This window comes from Oreochromis aureus, linkage group 1 (genome assembly GCF_013358895.1).
Source record: "Oreochromis aureus strain Israel breed Guangdong linkage group 1, ZZ_aureus, whole genome shotgun sequence".
NCBI classification, from domain to species: Eukaryota; Metazoa; Chordata; class Actinopteri; order Cichliformes; family Cichlidae; genus Oreochromis; species Oreochromis aureus.
The window spans coordinates 25,931,862-25,956,031 of record NC_052942.1 but is presented as its reverse complement, the minus strand read 5'-3'; the positions used below and the strand labels follow the sequence as shown (position 1 = coordinate 25,956,031).

At 38.5% G+C, this 24,170-nt stretch overlaps 1 protein-coding gene across 1 annotated transcript in view; it reads right to left on the bottom strand.

Moving 5' to 3' along the window:
• Positions 1–565: 565 nt before the first annotated feature.
• The window catches only part of myom2b (myomesin 2b), a 29,737-nt gene continuing 6,132 nt past the window's right edge, over positions 566–24,170 (bottom strand). The window contains exons 6-39 of the mRNA XM_039611449.1: positions 22,260–22,348; positions 20,633–20,683; positions 20,270–20,434; positions 19,705–19,866; positions 19,355–19,496; positions 18,932–19,131; positions 18,665–18,718; positions 18,299–18,426; positions 17,880–18,063; positions 17,332–17,506; positions 17,110–17,231; positions 16,819–17,006; positions 16,481–16,607; positions 16,179–16,357; positions 15,259–15,373; positions 14,803–14,965; positions 14,568–14,674; positions 13,514–13,558; positions 13,014–13,150; positions 12,474–12,618; positions 11,849–11,911; positions 11,514–11,581; positions 10,297–10,410; positions 10,083–10,170; positions 8,746–8,784; positions 7,773–7,878; positions 7,049–7,115; positions 6,546–6,642; positions 5,833–5,869; positions 4,162–4,184; positions 4,016–4,071; positions 3,851–3,940; positions 1,476–1,601; positions 566–1,103 (exon numbers count right to left, since the gene is read on the bottom strand). Coding sequence (XP_039467383.1) covers positions 894–1,103; positions 1,476–1,601; positions 3,851–3,940; positions 4,016–4,071; positions 4,162–4,184; positions 5,833–5,869; positions 6,546–6,642; positions 7,049–7,115; positions 7,773–7,878; positions 8,746–8,784; positions 10,083–10,170; positions 10,297–10,410; positions 11,514–11,581; positions 11,849–11,911; positions 12,474–12,618; positions 13,014–13,150; positions 13,514–13,558; positions 14,568–14,674; positions 14,803–14,965; positions 15,259–15,373; positions 16,179–16,357; positions 16,481–16,607; positions 16,819–17,006; positions 17,110–17,231; positions 17,332–17,506; positions 17,880–18,063; positions 18,299–18,426; positions 18,665–18,718; positions 18,932–19,131; positions 19,355–19,496; positions 19,705–19,866; positions 20,270–20,434; positions 20,633–20,683; positions 22,260–22,348 — 3,862 coding nt within the window. The 3' untranslated portion in view covers positions 566–893. The remainder of the gene's footprint in view (positions 1,104–1,475; positions 1,602–3,850; positions 3,941–4,015; positions 4,072–4,161; positions 4,185–5,832; positions 5,870–6,545; positions 6,643–7,048; positions 7,116–7,772; positions 7,879–8,745; positions 8,785–10,082; positions 10,171–10,296; positions 10,411–11,513; positions 11,582–11,848; positions 11,912–12,473; positions 12,619–13,013; positions 13,151–13,513; positions 13,559–14,567; positions 14,675–14,802; positions 14,966–15,258; positions 15,374–16,178; positions 16,358–16,480; positions 16,608–16,818; positions 17,007–17,109; positions 17,232–17,331; positions 17,507–17,879; positions 18,064–18,298; positions 18,427–18,664; positions 18,719–18,931; positions 19,132–19,354; positions 19,497–19,704; positions 19,867–20,269; positions 20,435–20,632; positions 20,684–22,259; positions 22,349–24,170) is intronic.

Here is a 24,170-nt window from a genome sequence, read left to right as displayed (position 1 = left end):
AACAGTCAGCAGGTTAGTGATGTGAGGGCATGTCAAAGCTAGTGGCCCTAGCAACTTTGTAACATAACACAACATGTTTTAAACTATGTTTAGAGCAATCCTTGATGGAGCAGACCATGTCTCTGGTTTACTTGAAATATTCTGTGACACAGATATGAATTTAAAGAGAAAACTCTTAAAGTCTGTAGTGAGGGGATCCCATGGTTTTGCTATGCTGTGGTGGTATTTTGCTGGCATGGCAACAAAGATGGTTACGGGGGACAAAACCCACATCCATAGGGCATGACATTAATGTTTACTGGTCTCCTTTGAGATTTGTACTTACTAGACTTTAACCCAATTTAATACCTATGGAAAAGTTTTGACTAACATGCTAAACTCCCCCTAACTATGATCAAAATATGAAATATAGTTCCACAATGCCAAGGTGCATCGAAGCTTCAAGTCAGCGACTCAAACATTAACTTTGGGCAATGTTCCTGTAATTTGCAAGCCATTTAATATTTGATTATACTGCATGCAGTGTTATTTGTACACTTCAAGAATGAATTTAAAACACATTTCACTCTTTCTTCAGCAAGTTTTATTCAATTTGTAGCTTTATTCGTTCATTTCAATTAATTTCTAATTTCCTCATGTTTAGATAGTGCCTAGCTTTTTATTATTTTAGTATAATTTTGCTGATTTTGTACAATGATTTCACATTGAAACTATTTTTTGCTTTCCATCACAATTGCAAGATTTATTTTATATGTCAGGGTTTTCTTGACGGTCTAATTTAATGCAAAGTGTATTAGCTCCATTTCAATCCAGATAGAGAACACCAATAAAGGCTTCTCAGCTATGTGTGGTCTAATTATGCACCAGTGATTGTGTTTCTTCTGCCTTGCTTTTCACTTCCTCCGACTTGGAGTAGGACTCTTCACCCCTCTTCCCAGTGCTGCCTTAGGAGCGGCAGGGCTAGGGGTTGAAGGGGCAGCGCTCGGAGCAGGCTGGGTCTTAGGCTGAGGGATCTCGATTGGTAATTTAGGAGGGATGATTGTTTTAGGGGTCAGAGTTGGTTTTGCCTCAGGGATTTTCTCCCCATGGCGATACACACTGACCTGGAGATAAAAATAGAGAGACAAGGACATAATGTTAATACCCATACATGCATTTACTACTAGCGGTGAACACAAAAGAAATGCTTAAAGGGCTGTAGCTCACTGCATCATCAATACAAATTATTTGGGTATTTTTAAATTTGTAGAAATTTTGATTTTGTATTATTTTGTATTAATTCTGTCAAAACCAGGGCGAGCAAAAGTAACAAGGTCAAATATCAGGCCCGTGTAAGGTTTTTGTGCTGCTGCGATCAAAATATATCCCCATGTTGGGCACCAATGGAAAGAAAATATTTCTGCTGCAGATGACCAGGAAAACCTCACGGCTCAGAGTAAATCCAGTCATTTGTGTCACACAGCGGCAACACTCACCACTATATCCACAGACTCTCCTCCATATTTGTTCTGGACAATCATGGTATATCTGCCAGAATCCTCCATGGAAACGCCTTTGATCGTCAGACTGGCAAACCTGCCCTGGTCCAGGGAGACCACATACTGGGAAATGAATTCAGAGGTTAAAAAAAGTGAGAAAGCCAGCGGAGGGAGTTTAGCATGATTTATCGTTTAAAATGCCTTACTCAAAGTGGCAGCATGAGCAAAAGCTGAGCACTGGTGCATGGGCTGAATGGACAAAGGGACTAATGATGTATTCCTGTCTTATCTGTTCTGCTGCACTCAACCACGCTCAACCAAAGTATGGTGAAATTGAAAAGCAATACAAATGTGCCCCGTCTATATTTTTTAGACCACCAAAAAAACCCATACTGTATATTGTCTCTGATACTCTAGTCTATACAGAGTACTTTATTCTGAATTGTACCATGTACCACGAGTGGTGCAGACAAGAGTACAACATTTTAAATTGCCTCTTGTACCTGCCCACTCACTTGTAAGGTCTGGACATTTATACATTTTTATGGAGTGGTACTTTCAGCAGGTTAATTACATTATTAAGAGAAACACTTGCCTTTTAATTACAAGAAATAAAACGGTCTATTAGATTAAAATCCTAAAAATGGTAGCCATTAGCATGCTATGTGTTCTTGGTTAAATGCATTAATTTACTAGACCAGGTTAAGCTGTGTATTATTAAGAAAAGAAAATATTGTAATTACAGTCGTTTCTGTGATACAAATAGTATAAAATCTGACAAAATGTCTAAAAAAATAGTAACTTCTGCTTATTACACTACTCCAATTGCACTTCCAGAGTCAAATATGAGGATTAGATATAAAATTCTCTGGATCTTCTTATGTTCATGTTTGTTTTTCATTTATCTTCATGCATCCTCAGAAGCCTCTGTGGTAACTAAGTGCATGAGAGACACTCCAGAGGTTTGGAAAACTCATCAACAAGGGCCTTGCTTCTTGTTTTAGACAGATTATTAGCAGGTGAGGGAATGAATAAAGGAGAAAACTTGAACACAAATTCCTCCTGGACCGGGGTTTCTCAAACTTAAATCTTCAAAGCTGGTAGAAGCTGCAGGATCCTGATGCTGTTGAAAGAGCTTTCGTTGACTAGGGACAGACTGTAGACTTACTGTACTCCGGTTGGCAAGTAGGTTAATGAGTTATGAGAGGTAGAGTTGTTCCGTTACTGATCTAGGATTGTGCTGATAATACTGACCCCAAAATAGGTAGAAGCGTAGTGTAGTTCCCTGAATCTTGGTGGTCTCAGTGGTAAATACACTCACCTGCCACTTGATTAGGTATACGTTGCTAGTTTTGGATTGGATCCTTTTGTCTTCAGCCTTAATTCTTTGTGGCGTATCTTTAGCAAGATGCTTAAAACATTCATCAGGGATTTTGTTTCATATTGACATGATGGCATCATGCTGCTAATCTCACGTTCCACCACATCCCAAACGTACTTCGTTGTTGATCTTCTATTGTTGATCAGAATACTTGGTCGCACCACAATACTTAGACTAGCCCGTCTGTCACAAATAACCCTGCTCATGTACATTCAAAGTCTCACCTTTCTTCCCCCTGTTGATCCCCCTACATGCCTAAATGTACGGCGTTGCTGCCATTGGCTGATTTAATTATTTACTTTAATAAGTTCTTGAATCGGTGTACCTAGTAAAGTGGCTGATGAATGTATAAGAAGGGCTTTGGCACAATATGGACAACATCACATTCATTAAGTTCCTAACAAGGAACTAAAGTATATCAATGGTTTTGGGGTTTTGTGCATTTTATTACTACTAATCATTTGTACTAATTTAAATATACATGAAGCATATTTTTTAGAAAGTACTTCATTACCACTTTCGGTATTACCAGAAATTGTATTTTAAATACTGCTATTTCATTATTTTATATGAATACTGGTTTTAATATCATGGTAAGGGTTATAGACATTGACTTTTGAACAGACATCATCTGATCAAATGAATCTGGAGAGTTCTCAAAATAACATGACATCATGAAGCATATTTTAGTAGACACATACTGAGTGTGAAATTTCCACAAGACAAGTTAATAGAAACATTATGTTGTAATTGTGTATGGTTAATGAGATAATTAACCATGAGACAGGAAGGGAGGAGTTGAGTTTCTGAAGAGGTTAAACAGAGTCACAGAATAAGGCAGTATTTATCAGGTAGGAATCAAATAAAAGTTCAAAGCCCCATCTGAATATGAACTGGTTGTACATGTGACTTGCATACACAATTTAATTAGCTGAAAACAAGTTGTGAAATTTATTTCGGCATAACTCCAATAAGACATTTACACATTTACCTGATCATCAGGCTCGACTTCTGATCCGTTCTTCAGCCATGACACCTGAGGTTTGGGGTCTCCACACACTGTACATGTTAAACTCAAAGTCTACAGAAAGCATAGAAAGTATCTATTAGCAAAATGAGACAGAAAGCACGCAATTTCACACACTTAGACGCCTACCTTCTTTTCCATAATGGTGACCACATCAGGCAGTCCTCCCACCACCTTACCACGGTCTAAAACAAACAGTTGTTAACATTCTAGGTTATTGCTATTGTTTATTATATTAAGCTGTTAAATATAGGAGAACAGGAGGATAAACTTACTCTTCTCAGCGTATGCCTCAGCCCTGAAAAATCAAAGCAGTTTTATATTATTATACAAATTCTATCACTAGCAAATCTTTATATTGTTCAAGCTTTACTTTAGCCAAGTCATTTCTGGTTAGCTTTCATTACCTGGCTCTGACCACACATCATTTTTTCTTTGTTTTTTTTCTTTTCTTTTTGCTTAACTAACAGTGGTCAGATGGTGTGCCACAAGGTGCTTTAGATTTACAGCCAAACCTCCTTTTAATATTGTTTACTTCAGGAGTTTCATGTATATTTCCTGGGGAAAAATGATATTGTTATGTGAGGGCTGTTGGAGCAGCATGGCAGGACCAGAGGTCAGCCACAGGACCAGATGGTTGGGGAAACTCTGCTCTCCTCTTGGCAAGTTGATGCTCAATCAAAAGGGTAACAGGGTGTCACTTGTTTCAATGTGTTTGTAAAGTCTTGTGCTTAAATGTCTCTCTTTGAATGTTAATTAGAAAAGGGATTTGGATGGTTTCCACACTGCATGCAGTGTTTAGTGTTTGCAGTCTCAATCCCTTTCCTAAAAGGATTTGCAAAATGTGTGTGTGGGTGTGGGGTTTGCTTTGGCCCAATTAGCCGATAGACCCCAAAGGATCTCTGCTACCTGACTGCTTCTATTTTTAACCAAGATTTTTATCTCAAATTATAATGCGCTGGACTCTTTCCAGACAGCCAGCCTTGGACTTTTTGAATTTGCTCAACTTAAAGACACAGGGTAATTTTTCCTAATGCTGTATTGATCATTTATGCAACTCGAGTTGCAGTGATTTAACAAGACTTTTCAAAACTGTAGCTGTAGGTGAAAAAAAAACCCATACTTGAATAATTGGAACCAATGCATACAGAAGTTTTACACCTCTTGGAGCTCTTTAGATTCTGCTCATGCAATAGTGCCAGGGAAGCATCTGATTCAATTTGCAACATGCTACATTCATGCAGCAGTGATTTAAAGCATACACACTGTTTCTTCAGTCACAGAAAAAGGAGAATAAATCATCAAATAATATAGTGACCTAATCTGAAAATCATAACTTTAGTCTGGGTTTAAATCCTCAGTCAGGCTTCCACAGTAGACCTTTAAAAAAAGTGCACAGGTCCTTACAGGGCAAAGCACAGGCAAATTAAACAACTAAAATATTCAAAACAAGCAGCTGGTTTTAGTGTAGTAGTTTGGGGTTAGGAGTGCACTGATATTTTAAAGTGACAAGTCTAATCGATGCATGGATCTACACTGATTAACACTGAGCATATAGTGGTTACAAAGGCTCATGCAATCCTTGTCCAGTGTCTCAAATGATCTGAAGGCTTTGCACTGTTTGAAATGTGAAGATACAAATGTTAATGAAATTTCCAATAGATGTTTTAGTATTCAAATACAATCAGAACGAGAGAGTCGATTATACGTGTATTTATAGAAAACCTCATTCTTTACATTATTTGAAGCAGGAAAACAAGACTATTGTTTTCTGTATATGAACACAGTGTAGCCTGGGAAATCATTACTTTGAACTATTAGATGTCAAACTCACAGTTATGAAGCAAATGTGAAGGAAGCAGTGATTCATCATTAGGCGAGCCAGTCTGACACATAAAGGCACAAGTTTAAAAAAAAAGAAAACAGCTTTGAGAATATAGTCTTACTTTAGTTTCTGGAACTCTGCAAAGGCTTTCTCGTATACTGTTAAACACAGAAACAGAAAACAGTCACTGTCACAACACATGCCAGGTTACTTTACTTTAAATTTAGACACACCTAGAACCAAAATAGTCTTTATATTATCAAAACAGAATCTTTCCCTTTTCCTGCTAATGAACATGGTAACTTTTTTTTTTTTTTTTAAAGAAAATAATAGTTTTAAGATGAGGGCGATACAGTAAACACAGGAGGAATGAACTCTTTCAGTCATAACACTCATAAATGTGTTTTTTAACATTAAAAAAGTTAATTTGAGAAGTTTTAGTGGAGATTTTTTCCATACAGTGCTCTGCAAAAGTCTTGAGCCACAGTAATTATGCACATAAAGGTAAAATTTCTGCCTTTCAAACGATTAGGGAAAAAAGGAGTAGCTCAAGACTTTTGCATTGTTGTGTATGTAATCCGATCCACACTAAAATGTATGTAACTGACAAGCAGCCAAGCTGTCCAAACACTGAATTCTTTTTAAAAGTGAAAACTGGAGACTTTCACACTCAAAGACTAGCTGAAGTATAACCAGAGAGACTACACGCTGAAAGAGAGCCATAAAAACAAGTGACTGTGTTATTTTCTACCCTCTTTTTACAGTTATCGATAAAAAGAGGAATTGACTCAGAAGGGAAGGAAATAAGAGAGGGAAAGTACTGAAAGTACTGACCATCACCGCTGAGGTCCAGTGTGCGTTTATGTGAGTTTTCAGGGTCAGTGATCACGATGGAGTACTTGCCCTTGTCCTTCTCCACTGGTTCAACTACCTGTGAATCAATCAGCGAAAAAACGATCAGCCACATGACGGCAGAGGCATCAACTCAGTGTCTTGGTATTTATTTCTGCTTTGCGTGTTTTGAGCTATGATTTAAAATTAGATTAATTTAACAGGTAGGCTAATTACAATTATAAAGCTTTCTGACAAAACGATCGGTACTTAATCAACTTTAATGAATTTTAAACCATTTTTATTCATTAGCTTTCCCTTCTTATTACCCCTTTAATTTATCTCAAAGTTTCCTCGTCTCTGCAAAGACGCTTTGAGGACTTTTACAAGCAACACAGACGAGCAGCAGCACCAACGTCTGAGGTGCTTTACTGTCATAAAGTTACTGATGTGTGAGATTCCTCCGAAGCATATACTGTTCAGCTTTGTATAAAAGATGATAATACCTCCATTGTTGCCATAGTCGGGGTTCCACCAATCACAATCTTGTCACTGTGGGAGAGTTTAGTCTCACTGAGGAGAAGAAAAGAGAGGTTAGTGTGTGTGTTTGTGTGGTGGGGGGTTATATTTGAGCGAGTGAGGTAAATGAAAATCATGTTTACATGCCTCGCTAATGTCATGCCGACCTCTTGCTCTTACACAAACCCACAGAAAAGACAGTGAGATGTTTTAAAATAAAATCTTCATAATTTTTATTCAGTTTTACTTCATTGTTCTGTCCACTTGTTCTTCTTTTATGAACCCATTTTTTAACATTTTATAATCTCTGGAGTGAACTGGAGTGCTTTTAAGTGCAGAAAAGCCTTCCTTCTTTATAGAAAATAATAGCTGTGTGATTTCTGTCACAAAACAGGGCAATTTTACTGCAATAACAGGGATAATGAAACCACTTGCCAATAGCCCATCAGAAGTTTTATTATGCGGCTTATTGTTTTTCCCACTCGCGGCAGTTTAACTTGAGGGAAAACCAGAATAATGCGTTTGTGGTCAGCATGTTTATAGGTGGACTTAAAAGAATACTCTAGTAAAACAACTACCAGGACTACAAATACTGGAGTTAAGCGCATTTTCTTCCTTCGTTCCTTATCTTCATCTTCGTACTCCAACTATTAGGTATTATGTTTGTATTTGTGAGGCGGTGTTAATTCTGTGTTTGATCTAATTCCTTACCCATGATACCAGGTGATGTTCATCTCTGAGGTGTAATACTTCATGTGACACTGCAGCTGAATGCCTGTTGCTGTGCAGTTTATCACAAGCTCTGCTGCACTGGCTCCTGGAGGAGGTAATGGAGGCGATGGAGGTTGTGAGGACCACGTTTGAAATCAACGTAAAATACATGTTTTCCTCCAGCTGCTGGACTCTGTGACCTCACTATGCTGTGAAAGCTACTGCATGCAGAGATGAATTAATTGAATAGAAACAAACTTCCATTTTCAGCCATTTGTAGGATCTATTTTGAAATTCCCTTTTGTCCAGCTTGGAGAGGAAAATTCTGCTAATGAAGCAAAGAGCAGATTGTTTATATCCTGGCACTCAGTAAAGCACTTCAACCATGACAGGTTTTATTAACTTTTTTTTTAAGCCGTTATACCTAAAAGGGCATTTTATACTACACAATGTCTGTGTCGGATTTTCCTCACTGCACATTACAAGTGGGCAAGTGTGTCATCCACCTGGTCACATCACCATGGTTTCCCATTATCACAGTAATGAACCCTCTTCTCCTCTGCAACCACTGCTGTAACAGTTGCTGCAGAGCTGTCAAGTGACTGTCTCTTAAAATAGGAGTAAGATGCTCCTCCACACTGTCACTGTGACAGCACAGTGGAATTTTAAAGTGATTTCACCACATGATGGCACGATGGCCAAATGCTTCCAGCATGACAACTTCTGCCACACGCTGATAAGTGTGTGTGTGTATGTAGCAGAGGGTTTTTAAAACAAGACCCATATCAGCCTGATGATGGATCTCCCAAATCTCTCATCACTGGGGTTTGATGGTGCCATGTTAAATTTAGATAACTGGATCCCTATAGTGGGTAGAGGATGGTGCTGGTGGTGTGTCGTACCGTTTTTAACATGGATGTCTCTTTATGAGATTATTGGTGTGTGTGTCTGTGTGCAGAATGCAGCGACTTACCAGCCAGTTGGCTGAGCTTGTTTATGGCATCGTCAAAGACTAGAAGAAAGGCAGAGGAACATGGGGTCAGAGACGGAGCCAAGAGGATGGAAAGGCATGATGCTGCTCTCCGGTGGCTGCACTCAGAGCTCAGTAAGGAAAGGTTTAATGAAAACATGGGAATCTGTTACTTTATGGTTTCCCAACCCAACATAGTGAAACAAGGTAAATAGCTGCATTTGTCTTGTGAAGTATGCTTTCTGCACCATGTAACATGGCAAGAATGGTAGTTAGAGAAGCATTTTTGCTGCATGTTCAGAAAGACTTTACATATATTTTGTATATGTAAACTCCTATACATTTGTTTTAGTACAAAAAATAACCCTGACACTCTAACTAAATCATCTAAATAGCCTAGCAAAAAAGAGAATGATTTATGCGGTGTTTTAAGATTCACCTCAGTTTGAAGGATTTAGGACTGAGAAAAAGATGTGGGTGAGAAAGATTGTCTTGGCATACCTGTTCATGTGAAGCTCAGTCTCAGTTAATTCAGATATAAACATATCAGACATATTAAACTTATGAGGCACGTCAACATCTGTGAGAAATTTGAGAACCTGTTTTTTGGGTTTTGTTTTTTTAAATGGAGTGTTATTCTGGGAAGCTATTATACCTATTGAATCAGTTGTTTCACTCACAGTTGACCAAGTCTCCGGTTTTAAGTGTTCTGGGTCTGTTACCAGATAATATCAGACCAAATGAAATGAAGAGGTTATGGGTCCCACTGGCTACGACATCAGGATGTAAAATAATATTAACGCATTGGAAAGCAACCAATCTGAGTTATTTTGGATAGCAGATCAAACTGCATGCAGAATAGTTACATTCAAACGAGTGACATGTAGAATAAAAAAGGGAGACGAGATATTTTTGGAGGGGAGCCAGAAAAAATGTTTCTGACTAATTTTAACAGTTTTGGCACCAATCATAATGTATGAATCATTCAAGATGTAATTTGTAGACCGAGGCTTTTTTATTATTTCCTTTTTTCTTGTATTGTGGTTTTGTTTAGAAAAACAAAACCAAAAAAAATTGTTTTTCAGTATCTATTCAGTAATATATCTACTTTGTATCCTGCTGCTTTTGAGGAAAAATAAATGAAATAAAAAAAGAAATAGTTTATAACATACATTTTTTCCCCATCTCAAGCATTTTAAATATTCTTTTTATAAGAAGAATACACTGTAGGTAAACAATTATACCTGCCCAGTAAAGACATCAAGCTAACTATCCAGACAGTGGACTTGTCATTTTTATTAAGTGTTAAGATGAACTGCAAAACTAGAGATCATGTTTACCTTTTCCAGAAATGTTTATTTGGCTCATATCTTTTCCTCTGTCATCACTGATGGTGGCTTTGTAAATTCCTGCTGTCTTCAGTGAAAACTGGAGAAGAAACAGTGCGACATAGGGAATGCAGATTTGTCGATTTTGAACACACCATGAGGACAGCATTGGGAAAAAAAACAACAAAAAAAAAACATAGTCTTTAGTGCCACAGTGTGCTCTTACCTCTTTAATTGGCAGTTTACAGACTCCTGATCCCAGGTCAGGTTTTACATCCGGGATGATCTCCGTGTCTTCTCTAAACCAGTGAAACACTGATTCCTTCTTCAAGTTAGCAACCTGTTAAAATCAATTAAAAATAGGTGTTATTATTTTCAAAAAACAGGAAGTGAAGGTTTCCACTTGTTTTATATAGTGCTTTATAGCAAATACTACCAACACAGGTGAAACCAGAGTGTCATCTGTGTCTAACGTTTAAACATTTAACAAGCATTTTACTTTAATACTTAAAAGCACAGTTATTGTCACACACACACACTTTATATTTTATACAATTCATCGAACAATGCAAATCCAGATGACCAGTGATGTGCTGTAAATAAAGTCTTGTTTATGTGGTGGTTTAGGAAGATCAAGGGATGTAGCAAGGCTTTTGAAAGACAAAGGAAGAAAATGCCTGCAGCAAACGGATTAAAGTGAAAAACAAATCTCCTAAATGTTAATGCATTGGTGCTTTTGTTTTATGAATATAAAAATAATACTAATCGGAGAAAATGGTAAAACACAGTTTAATGCTTAGCTGTTTAGTTAATGAACTAAATGGTGAGAGTGCATTAGCATTTGAAGAAGGGGTTATTTAAAATGCCTGTTTGCTGCAGGACAAGTAGATTTATTTTTGCCTACAAAAGTCACCCAGAGGTTCCCAAATGTTAGCACATAACTGTACCTCATCGACTTTCTGCAGTAATTCTCCCCCACTTGATGGATTTAAACATAAATCCTGTCTTTCAACCAAAAAAACTTGAGGCTGTTTATATTTTTCTGCAACATATTATAACCTAAATGATCCCAAATTGGAAGTAGAGCATTTTTCTGAAAACTGGTTGATGTTTAAGTTTGCTACGTTTTGATACTCAACAGTCAAATAATGAATGCATATATTTACTATATCTCTGCATAAATCAAAGATACGCTGATGTCAACTTAACTGTCCTGGAGCACATGAACGGCCACTTTAATTTTAAAATGTTCTTGATAATATACTTCATTCTAACAAGGGCAGGAAAAACCCTGACAATTCTAGTTATTATCTGTCTGGACCTTATCATTACGCAGCACTGTGGCTTCCACACTTAGTCTCCATAGAATATCTGCTCAGTAAGTGAGCCTCCCATTTGTCAGACTGTAAATATTCAATAAATATCGAGTACCACTGTGTTTACCTTGCAGACCAAAGTGACAGAGCAGTCATCCCCAATCTGAAGTGATAGAAACTCACTAAAGTGGGGGCCTGTAGTGAAAAGAGACATGAGAGGAAGCCTTGAAAATGGACATAAGCTTTTACAAAACACTTGAGGAACCTTGTTATAAGCTGTATTAACTGATGTGTGGTTTTTAAGGTTGCGCGTCGAGAGTTTATGTAAAGATAGTCTACTTCTCTCCTGTATGCTCACTCATTAGTTATCTCCCAGGCAACATAGTGTTGTGCTGGTCTCAGGCTAAATTAAGAACAAAGCTCTTACAAGCTTAAAAGTGGATGATGTTTTGTATTTCTTACCCTCTTTGACTCTGATGTACTCTCTCCTCTGGAAATCAGCCTCAGCCAGGGCTGCTTTGAAAGCTATGTGCACATACAGATACACATAAACAGAGAATAATTAAAAGATCAAAGTGTTGCTATAGATTTTTTTTTTTTAGTGGTCCCCCATATGAGAGCAGAATCATAATTTATGAAATCAAGCATCTTTAGTTGAATCTTAGGGAGTCCTATAGACATGAAGTTCAAACCCTTCTCTACACTAACGGGCTTAATACATTTCCATAATGGGATCTCTAATGCAGCAGATGCTGCAAGTCTACTGTCATACAAAAAAGCCCATTCTATACACTCTCTGCTACATGTCTGTGTTCCTCCTGGCTTAGGCTTGACAGCATACCCCCTAATTAGTACGCTGAAAAATAAGAGGTTGTGATAAGTTCTTTCTGCACACATCCACTTAATATACATTCATGGTTTGATACAGCTGCAATCCAACCAAGAGAAAAAAAATTACAGTCCAGAGGTTATTGTTCTTTTTTTGTAGAATGTAGTCGGATACTGCAGGTTTTGTGGGGTCTGACTGGGTTGGAATCACATTTGAAAGGCTGATCGTAGGACAGCAGTAAACCTTGGCCCCTCTTACCATCTCCAATCAGAACCAGTGAGCTCTGTGCCTTTCCTCCTCCATCTGTGATCTGGCAGGTATATGTCCCCTCATTCTCCTCAGTGAAATGATCCATGATGAATTCAATGATCCCTGTAGCGACGTCATGACCCATCTTGTTGGGCTGCAGAAAAATAGAGTTGTAATTTTAAAAAGCCTACTTGACGACAGACTTTGTGAATATCATAACTTTTGTGTAGTTAAAAACAGCTGACTGAACTATTGTCTTGATAGAAAAGTAGTTTGTTCACCTTGAAGCTAGAAAATAAATCATTCATCTCTTCTGTTTCTTATTTGCAAGGCTCACTTAAATGGTTTAGCCCATACTTTGGGACCTTTCACTTTGAGCCTCGCAAAAATTACAGGTGAAAGAAAACTACCTGGCTAACTGATATATCATTTTCCGGACTTCATTTTCCATTTGCATGACTTTTGCACTGAATTTCAAGTACTGCATAGGGAGATGTGGCACAGGTAGGAACTGACTACAATCTGCAGGTAAACTAAGATGTATCTTACATCAGCTCCAGACAGTTCCTTGTTGTTTGCGAAGAATTTGTAAGTGACATTGGAAGAAATCTCCTCAGCCTGCAGCCAGAACCTCATTCGGCCTCTCTCCAGAATCTTATAGGCCAACTCAGACTTCAGCGGGATGACTAGAGGACAAGAAGGAGGAAGGGTAAGGGGTTTCAAAACATTATTGTCCTTGTTTAATGAGGAGAGGAAGGAGGAGAGGACAGGAGAAGGAGAAGAGCTTAGGCAGGTGATGCAAAAGCAGGTAAGACTTTTTTTGGGGATCAAATAAAAAGAGAAATCTGCCCCTAAAAAAATAAAGAAATCAGAAATCTTCAAAGGCAGAAGAAGAAAGAAAAATAAAAGCATAAAAGAGGAAGAATGAGAAACGAAGTGAGCAGGTAAGACAGATTAAGACTCAGAGGAGAAAGTTTTAAAGAAGAGATTAAAAGGGACAAAGAGAGAGAAACTCAGAGAGATTGAAAGAGTCAGCCAAAGGTACCTACCTGGGTGTCTGATATCATAACTGAGCGCCAGCATCTTTGATAACTCTGTAAGGCACAGACACATTATTTTATAGACACAGACATGCAGTTATCATACATGTGACATTTTATGCATTGGTGTAATTTTACCATTAGCTTCGATGAGGTACCAGATAAGTCAGGGAGAGGAAAATCAAGAAACAAAAACATTAAAACTGAAGATTATAGCTGAAAGGACAGCATTACATTGTGACTCATAACTGGCCCTGAATGCTTACCCTGAAACACAGACTGTATTATGAGTTGTTGTATTATTGGAGCTTCACCAAGTACCTGTGATATAACTGAAATAAATGAATCCTTGCGTGCTAGAAGTTCAGAGTTTATTGCGAGTTACAGTGGAATAACTGTAGGCCGAATGGGAAGCAATCAGTGGAAGCCACGTATTATAGCCTCGTAGCAAACTGGTGCAATAGAAGGAAAAGTGTTGTGAAGCTTTCTGACAGAAATCCTTTTGCCACGAAGATCTGGTGGTAAAACATGTTCAGTGCCCCAAGCTTGGAGAAATAATGTGCTCTGCTAGTATCATCAGATGTGTAATGAAATTGTTTGTTGCCTACATGCCAGGGTGATTGTTTTTAAGTATGCTCTCACTGCTTTCATCTTTTATTGCATTCTACACACTGCCTTAGTTCTCCGATACAGTTTTCTTTTGATTTTGGCTCAAGTTTGCGCTTTTGATGTAGTTATTAGGGTGTTGCTCTACAGCTGTTCAAATTTTCACGATCAAGGCATGAGAGGTATTTGCATGCAATAGTTTAACAGAGGTAGGAAACGGATATGGAATGCAAACTAATGCGATGAGATGATTAAGATAATAATGGCAACATCACAAATTACCATATGTCAACAAGGGCAAATGAGCCATGAGTATAGAATACAAATAAACATAAACATGAGAGATTTCATTAAGTTGAAGTTGCAGATTCTCTTACAGATTTTCAAATTTTGCATGACAGTTGACTGGGTGCCTAAGCATCAGAGCCATCCTTACATAGCAATGAATAGAACCTACCTTCATTAGAGATTGTGTAGCTGGATGACACTCCCTCTGTGTTTGTGACAGAAACAGAATACGTCCCAAAGTCTTCCTTATCTGGGTTTTTGAAGATCAGCTTAGAGCTGCAGTGGAGGGCGGAAGAGAAACACAGGCACACATAGTCAGAGAGATTGTTCAAGCTGAAATTGAATGCAACTGTTTGATGTCATATGCATGGTATATGTGTGTGTGTGTGTGACTGTGGTCTTACTGGGTGCCCTCGGATTTAATCACTACCCCTTTAGAGAAATCAGTGATTTCTTTATAATCTTTCTTCCAGATGAACTTGGAGCCTTCGTTTATCTGGCAGGACTCGAATGACAGAACAATGTCACCTGACTTCTCATCCACCACACAGGACACCTCCTGGGAACCTTCAATACACAGACAAAGATAGTTTTTAGACTTTTTTGTCTCCAGTTAATGCCCAGAAAGCCTAGACAGCTATTAATGTGAGCTTTGATATTTGATGGATTGACATCACATGTGTCCACTCACTCTTAAACTCTTGCCTTCACCACTGTCAACAATAGTGCAACACTCACTCAAAGCAAAACCATAGCACTTTGTATGAGATACAAAGAGAAACTTGGAGACACATATATATGAATTCTAACACCCTACATTTTAGTAAGGTATTCAGTTTCGGTCTGCTGTTAAATGTTACCTGCCACGGCCTTGGCAGTCACAGGGTCAGAGGCCATTGAGGCCATACCCACTCCTGCAGCATTGACTGCACGCACTCTGAACACATAGGTAGTGCCCACCTCCAGACCTGTTACCTAGGACACAAACAGACAATCTGTTGTTGCTAGGGGGAGTGGAGGTGTGAACGTCTGTAAATGGGTGTGGTAACTTTCAACCTGTGCAAAATTGACAGGTAAATAAATTATGACATAATAACAGTATATTTTATTCTGAATCTAACAATACTATTTATTTTGTTGATCACTTGGTGCTGTGAATAAATGTAAAATATATCATCCTCTAACCCAGCAGCAGCTGGATCTATTATTATAATTCCCCTTGTTCTTTTAGGCTACTTACCCTAAATATTAATAATGCATGAGTAATCCGTACTGTTTCAAAGCATATTTTTATTAGATCACTAAATGGTCTTTGTATTATTATAATTATTCTTTACTTTACTGACTTTCCATTATCACACATAAGGTGATTCACCTTTAAAAGAGTTTCATTTTGTACTCTTTCACCTAGTAATTACTCGGTTCATCCACTAGATGTCAGCGTCACACAGTTTTTTGTACCTACACTGCTGCATTTTTGGTAGTGGTAGATAAAGTGCTGTAAAAAGTGGATGAAAATTTAGTTTTGGGGAAAAAAAGTTCAGTAAAGATGAAGAAACACACTGTTACATAATAAACATGATGCACCGCAGTTTACACTTGTTTTAGCAGTGCCAACATTTAGTTTAACCTATATGTTATATTGTAAATTGAAAGTGTTATTCCAATTTCTTTTGTCTTGCGTGCTTAAGTAAAATCTTAGATGAGCAGTCCTTCCTATCACCTTGAGCAGTGGAGGGTAACCTCTATGATTCATAGATTGGAACAGTGATGCCCTCACCTTTAGGAAGCGGTGACTGGCAGCTTTTTCATTGGCTGTGATCCAGTTAGCAGTGCCCTTCTTGGCATACTCAACATGGTAACCTGTGATTGGTCCAGAACCAATGTAGACAGGCTTTTGCCACTCAACCACCAATGAATTATCTCTCACTTCACAAAAGGTCAGGTCATAGGCTGGGCCTATATGAGCCAGATGATGAGAGGAGAAGAACAACAATTCCATATTTATCTTTCTAGAAGTGTAAAAGCTTCACATTTGACTCAGAGTTTGAAGTCAGTCACTAAAAAGTGTAATTTACTAACCAGGTTCTGGCATTGTCCAGGCATCACATGTAAAGTCTTCTGAATGTTTGGACGCTGGTCCAAGACCAGCCAGGTTGGCTGCATAAACATGGAACTGATAGACTGCTCCCTCTGTCAAGTTCTCCACCTTTTAATAAAATGTCACGTGGTTAACTAAAATCCTAGTTATCATTATCAATTTAAACAAAATGGACATGCCACTTTCAGAGTTGAACATAAAATAATATGTATCTTAACTTTTGTATGATATATAAGAAGAGTATGCAAGTATGTATGCAAAATTGTGGCCCTTTTCTGTTTGTTTTGATGTTTGAATGTTATAAAAAGAGTCCAAATACCTTATAAACTCTCTCTGTGATTGGTGGGATATGAACCTCCCTCCACATGGTTGTTCCACTACGTCTTTTGTCCACATAATACTCTTTGATCTTTGCTCCTCCAGAGTGAAGAGGCTTCTTCCAGTTCAGAATCATTGAATGGCCGTCGCAGTACAGCAGTGCAATGTCATAAGGAGCTGATGGGGTGGCTGTAAGAACAGTACTGAGTTTTAATTCTTTAAAATGAAAAGGTTTGGGGCAATTATCATGGTTAATATCTGCAGTAGTGAGCAAATATTTGGCATTACTGACTAAGGGCAGCCTTGACAGTCAAAGGTGCAGACTCCTGGGATTCATCACTGAGACCCAGCTCATTGATAGCCTGGACACGGAACACGTAGGTTTCTCCTGTGGTCAAACCACTAACCACAAACCTGAAGAGACACAAAGCAAAGCCCATTGTTTAATAAGCAGCCAGAGAAAAAAATCCATTTTTGAGCCCAACAGTGTGTTTGTGTGTCACTAGAAACATACCTGGTGTTCTTGTGAGGTTTGTGATTGGCTGAGGTCCAGTTCTTGGATCCTTGCACACACTGGTCAATGTAATAACCAATCAAATTATTAGGTTCCTTTGGAGGAGCCCATTGGATGAGGACAGAGGTGTCTGTTTCCCTTGTCGCAATCACCTGACCAGGAGCGGATGGTACGCCTGCAATTGATAAAAAAAATATAGCTAAATAATACTGTAATTACAATTAAGGATACTTTATATCAGGAATCTTCTGGTTTTCAAGTGGCTGCTACTCAGTATCTTTACCACAACCCTCTTACACCTGACCATAATTTTGATGTCAGCTTCATGTTTGAAACATTTCATGACTGACTTGTTAACAGTCATAAAGCTATTTTAAAATCTCTCAGCTGACATATTGAAAACGTTTTGTAGTAAGCAGTTCAGAAGATCACCCACACATCATTTTGTCATGAAGTAACACATAAATACAATTAAAGGTGTTGCAACTGGTAATTGGTAATAATAAACACTACTGCTGTGTAACAGGAAAGGAAAAATGGAGGCAAACCTTTGAGTTCCTGAGTCTGAATAGGTCCAGTTGGCTCTGATGGCTCACTGGTCCCATAAATGTTGGCAGACAAAACTCTGAACTTATATTGTTTTCCCTCTGCCAGGTCAAAGACAGCATAACGAGGAGATCGAATAGGGACCTGGGTGTTAACGCGCTGCCATGCGCCACTGTCTGCCATGCACTGTGGAGAGACGGAGACATGGAAGCAAGTTTGTTTACATTTTAAAAATGTATTTTATTTTTTCAAGGCTTGTCTCTATATGTGTTATACAGAAGACCTGTAAAAATAGTTTAGGCACACAAGTTAATGTAGCTACATAATATAAAGGAGAAAAAACTGCTGTTACTACTTCGTCAAACTATAAACAACTGTTGAGGGGGAAGTCGGTGAATTAGAATATAACATTGTTTGTTACCTTTTCTATGTAGTACCACATGGGAGCCCTGCTGGTGTACGCTGGAGCTTTCCAGCTCAAAACAACATAGGTCCTGTCTGTTTCTGAGGCATTAATTCCTGATGGAACACCTGGAGGCTTTCCTTCAGCTACAAAGAAACAGAACTGAAAATGTTAGAAATACAATACATATTATATGTGGCGTAACAAATACACGGGCCGGTCACTTCCTTGCGTAGATCTGTTTAACTGCTTAACACAAATATCTAATCAACCAATCACAAGCCAGCAACTCATTGTATTTCAGCTTGGAGACATGGTCAAGACAACCTGCTGAAGTTTAAACCAAGCATCAGAATGTATGTATCGACTTCAATTCAAACCCACCTTCAACTTCGTCATGGTAAGACACGATATCCAGTCTTCCTCCAAGCCTTTTGGCTACAGGAAGATAAAGAGATGATCATCATGTGTTTGTGATTGATACTGACCTTTTGTTTATATAGGAGCTGAACATGTACTGTATCTAATGCTATAAAATAGACTGATTAGTGTGTAGTTTACAAGTCTAACCTGCCCCCAAATAAAAGCATGAGATACTGTATTTTTAAGGTGAGCTTAGACATTTCTCTGTATTCGTGTAGTTAAACCCACCGTGAAGCCTCTCAAACTCAGTGGGGTCCATTGCAGTGATGGGATCAGACATACGAGAAGGTTTGCTGATTCCATGGGAGTTAACAGCTCTGACTCTGAAGTAGAAGGAGTGGCCTTCAAACAGCCCAGACACTGGATATTTACAGATCTTTATGGGGTGATCATTACATTGGGTCCAGTTTTCAGTTCCAACCTCACATCTAAGAAGAGAAAAGATGAGAGTGCCGCAGAGTTAATGAGATGAATGCAAATAGAAAGATCTGACACAATACTGGTATGGCATGGAGTCATTATAGACATGTAACTATTGCAAAGAATAATATGTGTACAAGTTTATAATGGATGTTTTTGCGGATGCTACCATAGTTTGTCTTTATGCTGGCCAGTTTATCTGTTTATGGCGTTTATACCAGTAACTCTTACTTGTCGACAAAGTATCCCAGGATTGGACCCTCTGTAGTTGTATTAGGAGGCTTCCATGACACAATGACATAGTCTCTATTGGCATCATGGATCTCGATGTCCATAGGAGCACCAGGTGCAGCAGGGACTGGAGGAGGACCATCTAGACAGGAAGTGATGACGTGCAATGTTTTATTAATCACATTATTCATAAGAAATAAGAAGCAATAATAATTAGCATTAGCAGTTAGCAGAATAAGTATTAATTTGACAGCAAAACCGTATCAATTTCATAAAATCTAAGTTTCAGTTTCCAGACTGGATTTAGAAATACGTTAATCTTATCCAGTCCAACGCTTGGCTCATCTTACCTGCGACCGAGACAAAGGCGCTGTGTTCTGCGGTGCCTCCTTTAGTGACCATGCGCAGGGTATAGAGACCCTCATCATCTTTGTAGAGATTTGGAAGAGTCAATTTGCTGAATCCTCTACCAGTTTCAATCTTCACCCATTTAGAGTCAAACAGACGAGTGTCTAGGAAAAATGAGACAGGCTCATTGACTCAGCTTCACCGCATAACTCTTATGAACCTCAACTATAAAATACTAAAATAATGAAACATCAAGTTTGAGTAAATAAAGCCTTTCTGCATACAACAAAAATAAGTTAGAATTTTCTTTTATACCTCAGACACACATGTAGCAAATGAAACGGCTCACAAATTTGGGGTGATATTACTTGAGTCGACTTAACTGCTTTTGGTATAATTAATAGGCAATAAAAATAGTGTCCATAACATTTTCTAATTTTTCCACTGCTGTGCCTCTGGCTGCATGTCGGCTAGATTGGGTCAGGCAGTCACTGTGGCATTTAGCATATATTACTAGCAATTATAGGGTAATTACTGTATCATAAAGTGCTATTTTATATCAATTACCATCTCTGTACCACTGTGCCTCAGGCTGTAGGTTTGCCAGGTTGGGCTCCAGGGTCATGGTAGCAGAAAGGGTTGCAGATTCTCCCTCGGTAGCGAACACCGGTCCAAACGTCTCCAGAAAAGTAATGTGGATTTTAGTGTAATGGATCTTTGGAAGCATAGAAGCTGGGGCAAAGAAGAGATAATATGAAAGAGATAGTAGTACTGGTGGTAACAGCTTGTTGCTTCACACGCTCTTTTGAAAGGAGAATAGAGGAATATTATGTTAATTCATATTAAATAATATAATTGTATTACAGTTGTCATTTATGAGTATTTTAAAATCTAGTGCTGATGTTCTCTGGAGGTAATTACTTTGCCTACCTGCATAAGGCAACCATGCATATGAACAGGACTCTTCCTCCTGCTTGAATCCTGCACAAAAAAACAACAACAAACAGTAAACGTTATGTGTGATTGGCAGCAGCAGCCAGCTGAAATAATACAGATGTGCAGTTACAGATTCATATGATTTATCTAAATATGATTTAAAAAATTTATGAATGACCTTTATTGTAAAATAATCCTCCATCAAATTTGTTGAAATGTTGCTAATTGCACATGTAACTCATCATAGTAAACAATCAGCTGTAGGTACAGACACTTTGTGAAGTAGCCTCTAGTCTCAGAAGTGAAGCGAAAGTCAGCAAAGGGAGAATCCTGTCGTCTGTGTGTGTGTGTCTGTGTCGGGAGTGAGAACGGGCTCCATGATTGTATCAAAGTTATTGGGGAAGTGACCCAAATGTTAACCCAAGTTCAAGTTATTACTTAATTTGCTTGTTTTAAATGCTGTTTAGCCCAATTAGGGTTGATTCTGTAACTTCTGGTCCCATCGTGAATTAGCCTTCCTATTTAGAGAATAGTGGGTTATGATTTGGGGTGTGATTGTATTTCGATTATTGTGCTTAATAAGTTGCTACTGTAAAACCACGTCCATGGTTTCCTAGTTAGACCTAGTTCCTGTCACAGAGTTCCCTATTTGCTTACAGCAATCAGTCTCATCGCTATTTGAACAACAATCACAAAAGTGTTATCATTCCACCTTGAGATGGGATGAATGTGGCAATGATGTGCTGGTGAGGTGAACAGAGAAGACAATCTGAGTGGGAGCATCAGTTAGACTAGTTAATGTGAAGTTAAAAGAAATAAGACTATTCACATTTAATATAAGGGAAAGACAAGCCACACTATCCTCAATCCGGCCATCTGCCCCACTCAGTATCACAACAGCGACCCACTACTGACCAACAGTATCAACAGCAGTCCAGCCCTCTTCTCTGTAACAATATTGTGATTCATTGTTATTATTGTCATTAATAGGTTGCTACTGTAAGACCATTTCCATGGTTTCCTAGTTAGAGCCAGTTCTTATCACAGTTTTCCTTATATGCTTACAGCATTTAGACTCATCAGTTATCACTATTTGCTACAATAATCACAAAAGTGTTATCAACCCAACTTGAAATATCATTACTAAAGGAAGTTGGATATTCTCTGCTTGGAGGCATAGCATATGATCGTGAGGCGGCATCAATTAAATAATTACTGGAATTTGATTTATGGAGTACAAGCTGTGCTTTTGCTCACACATCATTGTGGTTTCTTCTGATTGATCTGGGCATGTTGCCTGCTCCATATCAAGAGTTTGCAACCTCTTAGTGTCACAAGTATAGCATTGGTTTCACAAAGTCTTCATTGAGTTGATTGAGGCTAGCTATGGAGCATAGCAAAAGAGTGGTAGATCATGAGAATGGGTGGCAGACTTGGGGTGTTTTGGTACTTTGGCTAAGTCAGTTAGCAACACTAAACTATAAACACATGTTTGCATTCTTGCATCTGGTCTAGAGTTTGGGGCTAGGCTTGTGTGTGTATGATAGTCAGCGTGTACAACCCTTTTGCACGTCCATTGCTTTACACTTAAAGCCTCTGGTTATCAGATTGAATGACTTACTCTTCACAATAATGGAGGCCTGAGTGGAGGCTTGTCCATGGAGGTTTACAGCCATAGCAGTGTACTGAGCTGTATCATCAGTTGAGCATCTGCAATACAGAATAAACATAAAATGGTTGCATTTTGATCAAAAGATTACCCAACAGGCCACAGATTAGAGCATAAACGAAATGGTGATTGAGCACTGTATCATACTTAGCATACTTAGCTAAATTCTGGGACTTCATGGGAATCTTATGGATTTTACAGTCATCTGTGAAATTATTGAAACTGCCTAAATAGCAGGTGAGCTACATATTAGAAGATCTGCCCTGACAGGACTAACTGCTCTCTACTGACACATTGCCACTGTGCATTTGCTCCTACAGCGTGTATGAATCCACTTCACCAAATGAGCAATTATTCCCCACATGAATGCTTCATGTTGCCAAGGATAATCAGCAGTGGAGAAGACAGAGCACAGATTGTGTAAAGCCCCATTCACACACACAGATCAACTAACAATGCTTGGTTTACTTATTCAGAGAATGTTTTGGTTTAGACCCACAGCTTTCCTTTTAGGAAACACCATGTGCCAAATCTCACCTGACAAACAAAGTAATGCTTGCTGAATACTCAATGCATAGTCCTTTGAGTTGGAAACAAAGCCACAGGGCAGGGGGTTAATTGTATCTTCTGTGTGAGCGGATTTTATAATCTGCCAATATGTTAGAGATGCAATGCAGTTCATCACAAACACTGTGTCTGGTAAGCTTTTTCTAAGTTATATTTACATAGAGGCTACTGGATTTGTTTTCTTTAGAGCAGTGTAGCTACAGATCTTTGGCTATTCTGGCAAGTTGCAAGACTTAAGTTGTCTTTTTGTTTCTGCTCATACCTCTCACTTTTCCACAGCCGTATGTTACACCTTTAGCATGTGACATGAGACTTTAACCCTGTGACAAATTCATAAACTGATATAGTCATGAAAGAGGATGTTATTAGCAAAGGTAATGTGGGGGAGAACAGCGAATGTACTCTCATTAAGTCACAAATAACTTAAGCTATACAGTGTGTAGGTGTAGGACTCGTGAGGTGTCTATACATAATTTAACTTCTTGCTGACTATTTCTAACCCTGCTTAATGCCATGCTATAGTTTTGTGGTAACTGTTATTATAATTATTTAGCTATTTTAAAAAGTCATAAGTCATGGTAAGAATGCAGTACTCAAGAGTATGATGTGCTTCAGGGGTGTTTTTTTCTCCAAGGAGTATTAACTGCTGGCTGTACAGTGTGTAAGTAAGGAAACGGCGATGGCCTGAAAGATTCCTGGAGTATCACGTACCACTGAGGTCAGCACTTGAACAGCTGAGCTTCCACAGACTGGAGGGAGAGCAGGATAAGCTCCAGTCCCCTGACTGTAACTACACAGCCCGCCCACACCTTCAGGTGACAGGCGGTAAACATCTCTGATCTAATTTTGTGCATGGGGCTTGAAAGAATTAAGGAGGAGGAGATTTCCAATGGTTCGCTACATATTCTTAATCCAGATGTTTGGGCAGTCAGACCAGCGGCCTTGTAACTCAGTGCACTTTATCTTAAGAAAACATAGAAGCAGACAAGCACAAGCAAACTACAACCCATTTGTAAAATAAAAAAAGTTGGGATGTCTTGTAAAATGTAAATTTTAAAAAGTAACATCAAGGAGAGGGAGAGAGCCATACAGACATGGACAGAAAGAGACGGGAGTTTTAGATTGTGACCCATTCTTAAAATCCCAAGTTAAAGGAACATCATCAAATACTGAAAAGCCAGAAAACACAAACAAATACTACATAGTTAACCATGGAAATACTAAATACATACTACAAACAATCGTATGTTTGTACTGTGTATTTTTATTGCATTGTTGTTACCTTCAGCAAACGTG